The sequence below is a fragment of the Magallana gigas genome, chromosome 9, assembly GCF_963853765.1.
Source record: "Magallana gigas chromosome 9, xbMagGiga1.1, whole genome shotgun sequence".
NCBI classification, from domain to species: Eukaryota; Metazoa; Mollusca; class Bivalvia; order Ostreida; family Ostreidae; genus Magallana; species Magallana gigas.
In genome coordinates this window covers 27,524,118-27,528,923 of record NC_088861.1, presented here as the reverse complement: position 1 = coordinate 27,528,923, position 4,806 = coordinate 27,524,118, and the positions used below count along the sequence as shown (strand labels likewise).

Below are 4,806 nucleotides of genomic sequence, written 5' to 3'. Positions count from 1 at the left end.
CATCTTAATTAAATTGTTTGCATGTAAATTTAATAAAAAAAAATCTTTGCTGGGCAAAAAAGTCTCCCATCCCCCCTGATTCCACGTGCTTGATCTCAAATAAAAAAAATCATACCTAGGAAAAAAGAAGTGCGTTCAGAGTTCACCAGATTGTTACTAAAGGCAAGTTCGGCCAATGTCTGTTTCGTAATAGGCCTACTTTCTCACAGTTTATTTCGTACAAAGTTATTATTTATTTAGTAATTGACACTTTTCGGACTTAATGTGATTTCAAAGAGACAGAATGCCATGTCTCAAGGACTGTTAATCTCTTAAAAAAACATTGTGCAATTATCAGTTTTTCATTTCTTGGACATCAAAGACTCATTGAGTTTATTTAATTATTTTATATCTGTAAACCTTTCACTCAGCTTACTAATGTCATAACCTGTCAATTTATACTCATTGTTCAGATTCTTATATATATAGTTATGTACAATTGTCAATCGGCAGTCTGGAATACGGCGGCCACACTCGGCCACGTCCGACTCACCCAGAGTCTTGAGTCCGGAGGCCATTACTGGCCATATCCGACTTGTTTGTAACATGTCTGTCTGTTAAATTGTTATCATGTTGCCATCGTTGAATCTCGTCCAATAAATCCAGAATCCTGCATCAATTGCCTGTTTCTTTCTCTGGATCTGTATACTGGTGGACCATCGGGAATACGGCACATCTATCCTTCGTTTTTACCTTACGGCCCACAGCGTGCCTCAACCTTATACCTTATACCCTTTACGCCAACATTCCCTCACCCGGTTCGTACTGCACACGACCGATACAGATCCAGACAAATTCACTAGCACCGTAAATTCTACGCGGTCACAAAATACTAAATTTCCATTATTTGTGATATTTTAAAAAATCACTTAAAATAGGTCAAAATTTGACTGAAAATGTAACTGTATACCAAGTTCTTTTACAATTTAGCGATCATTTCATAAATGATTGATGGATTGATAGTCATATTATAGTATTCCATGACGTCCCTTGAACTATAATTTTAGAAATAAAATTGTGAAATTTGTGTATTTTAGTAGAATAAATCCTTAAAGGGAGCACGTTTTGTTAAATGTTCTAGGAAATACATTTACTGCAACACATTTACAAGAGAATAATTTTATCACCGTTTTATATGTTCTTACGGTTACAGTTGGTAACCAAAGACTACCACTTGTTTGAATTTGACCAAATACTGTCAGCGGTAGATCTAAATCTCACTAAAGGTATGTACAACTCTGAACGCACCTACATGTATATAAAAAAAAAATCCCAAAATCATGAAATTCCTAATCCATTGGGGGAGGGGGGAATGCCGGGGGGGGGGGGGGGGGGTCGAGGCATATTCGCGATAATTTTACTATATATATTTAATAAATTTTCATTTTCTAGACGGGGTGACCCCCCGTCTAGATTCGTGCATGTGTATAATATCATTTCTCAAACTGAACCACTACTACGTGTAACTCATCTCATCATTATCAGAGTCATTCTTCATTTTTCAGAAACTTGGAAAAGTAATAATATCAATCATAATATATGTACTCCAGCGTCTTTCCAATCCAGACACAATCTAAACCTTCTATAAAATGCTTTTCACACTGAACAAAATATCTTTAAAAGAATTTATATTAATAAATAAGGTCTGAATTAATTACAATTTCTATTCATTTTTTTTAAAGTAAGGACTTTGACTTTCGCAAGAGGACTGTTTCTGATATGGCAAACTGTCAAACCTTATATCCACCCCTGCATTTAACAGCTATTTGTTTTCACATACAGGCAGACCATTTTATCACGTGATGATTACACGGACAGTTAGAGCACGTCACACCGCCATAGTGAGCAAACGTACAAACTAGGAAGTAAAAATACCTGTACTGCCATGTTCGAGAGGTTTGTGGTTTGATTATTAACTAATAACCGGTGATCAATGAGTTATAAACATTTGTTTGTAGATTTTGTCGATGAAATTTTCTGTTTTATATCTAACGCTACACTGTAAATAGGGTCATAAAAAACGAGCAAAGAATTTTAAATTCATGATAAGGAACGTATACTGTTTTCTAACTTTCTAAAGTTCACTTGGGTTTATTTTCTTAACAGTAATTAGGTTGATGTTGATATTGAAAATATTATTTTATTTAACCAGATGAGTTATTATCTTTCTTCAGAATTCGCTCAACAAGTCTATCAAGGCGTCTGACCATGGACCGCCGTACTTGGGCCCAGGATTTGTTACGGTGTCATCTCTGTGAGACCCCGCCCCCCCCCCCTATGTACTGTGACATTTGTCACATACATCTGTGTAAAGCCTGTGTGGGGGAACATCTTTCTGATGAATCCAAAGAACACAAAGTGGTAACATTCAAAAATCGGGGATTCACACCTGAATGTTCGAAACATTCAAAAAAATTGTGCGAACTTTTTTGCGAACAATGTATCATTCCTATTTGTGTGCAGTGTGTCTCCTCAGGTGAACATATAGGACACAAACAAGTTGAAGTTTTAAAAACCCTTCAAAGCAAGAAAGATGTATTACAGAGAGATTTAGATGAATTAGAGAAATTGATTTATCCTAAATACCAAGAGATTGTATTTAATATCCCAGTTCAGAAAGCTGATCTGCATAAAAACTCCAAAAAAATAACAACAGCTCTTGACAAACATGGAGAGGACTTGCACAGAGAAATAGACATTGCCATCAAGAAACTGAAATCTGACGTGGATGAAATGAAATCCAAACACCTGGTAGTCCTTGATAAGCAGGAAAATGAAATCAAATGCAGTATTTCTGAAATTGAACAGAGTATTGCTGATCTGAAGAAATCACTCAAATCCAATGATGTCAGGCTTGTCTCTACTTACAAATCTAGGGTTGCTGAATTCAGAAGATTGCCTCCTAAACTCACAGTTTCCTTACCAAGATTCATCCTTCAGAAAATTAACAAGGAACAGATTTATCAGCAGATTGGGTCTCTCTCAGCGTTATCTATTAAAACAGAACATGGCTACACAATGGATTCTCCCGGTGCTGAGTCCTCTCCCCCGGACAGACGGCTCATTGATGTACCACGGATCACCACAGATATATACACAGAGTATGGAGGATCTAATAAATTACGCAGTGTGTCCTGTCTGAGTGATGATGAAATGTGGGTGAATGGTATGGACAACATGATGAGACTCTACAACCTCCACAGTAAACTAGTGAAGTCAATCAAAACCAAGTCAGGGAAGATACCACAGGACATAGCAGTGACACAGAGTGGTGAATTATTTTATACTGATGTCACTGATAGAACTGTGAACATAGTGAAGAATACACAGATACAGACAGTGATCAGACTACAGGGTGGAGACCTTGGTATGTCTGTAGTACCTCCTCTGGTGACCTCCTGGTTGCCATGATCACTGATGATAAGAAACAAGCAAAAGTCGTACGTTACTTGGGCTCTACAGAGAAACAAACCATTCAATATGATGGCAAAGGACAACCTCTCTATTCATCTGATACTTACTCTAAATACATCAGTGAGAACAAGAACTTTGATATCTGTGTGTCAGACCATAGAGCCGGTGCAGTAGTGGTGGTCAATCAGGCCGGGAAACTCCGGTTCATATACACTGGTCCTTCCTCTACTACCAAGAGACCATTTTATCCAGCCGGCATCACTACAGACAGCCAGGGTCGGATCCTGACAACAGACCATTGCAACAATTGTATCCACATCCTGGACCAGGACGGACAGTTCCTCCGCTACATTGACAACTGTCATTTACAGCATCCATACGGTTTATGTGTGGACAGCAGAGACAACCTCTTTGTGGCTGAAAATCAAACAGGTAAAGTGAAGAAAATCCAATACAGCATGTCACTGTGAACATTTCATTACATGTCAACAAAGTAAACATCACTTATAATTCAATGTAAATAAATATTATCATTTGTAAATATAATGCTATGTTCTTTTACATCAACGATTGTTTATATATACCTATATAAAATGTAACAATACTTTATACACGTACATGTGTATAAATTGTGCTATGTTTATAAAATTTTAGCGACACTAATAACTGAAAGATTGTATTTTATTCATGTAACTCTTTATAAATACTTATTATTTATATATTTTACGTGTAAAGAAAATTGATATGTGTTGAGAAATGAAAAAAAATTGTAATGTATTTATAAAACAAATTCAATGCAAACATTAAAACCTTTGTACTTATTACATTTGTTGACTATAACTAACATAAGGACTTTGACGTTGCAAACATCTCTTATTCTTTAACAGATATTTCTTGAACTATGATAAAACTGATAATTTAATAAATATTGTTGTTTAATAGTAAGGAAATTTCCCTACTTTTGGAAAGAAATGTTTGCATTGTATTGAGTACCAAATTATCAATTTTTAGAATTTATAAATATCAAAAATCACATATAATTTCTTGACACTTACTGAACAGTTGTCACTGAAACTGGATTTTATAAACCACATAATAAAAGATCAGCTTAGTTTTTCTGTTATTTATTGCTAATTTTCTCAAAGATCTTTTTTTTTTAAATTTCAACTTTTGTCAATTTCTTTTAAGGGATATATCTCGAGTACACATAGTTTAAATGTCAGCATTGAAGTTGATATCAAGATACCTTATAGTGTAGTTTGACCCTTGAACTTTGTCCTTGATATCTTAATAACAGTAGGGGTTGCCAACTCATAAGTGTTGCACAGTGATTTAAGCTTAATGTTCTGCAAT

General features: G+C 35.5%; 1 protein-coding gene across 1 annotated transcript; it reads left to right on the top strand.

Moving 5' to 3' along the window:
• Positions 1 to 1,817: 1,817 nt before the first annotated feature.
• On the top strand, positions 1,818 to 4,565 carry LOC105328376 (E3 ubiquitin ligase TRIM40). Its single transcript, XM_034477837.2, has 2 exons — positions 1,818 to 1,935; positions 2,214 to 4,565. The coding sequence occupies exons 1-2, from the start codon at positions 1,925 to 1,927 to the stop codon at positions 3,448 to 3,450; spliced, it is 1,248 nt and encodes a 415-aa protein (XP_034333728.2). The 5' UTR covers positions 1,818 to 1,924; the 3' UTR covers positions 3,451 to 4,565.
• The last annotated feature ends 241 nt before the right edge of the window (positions 4,566 to 4,806 follow it).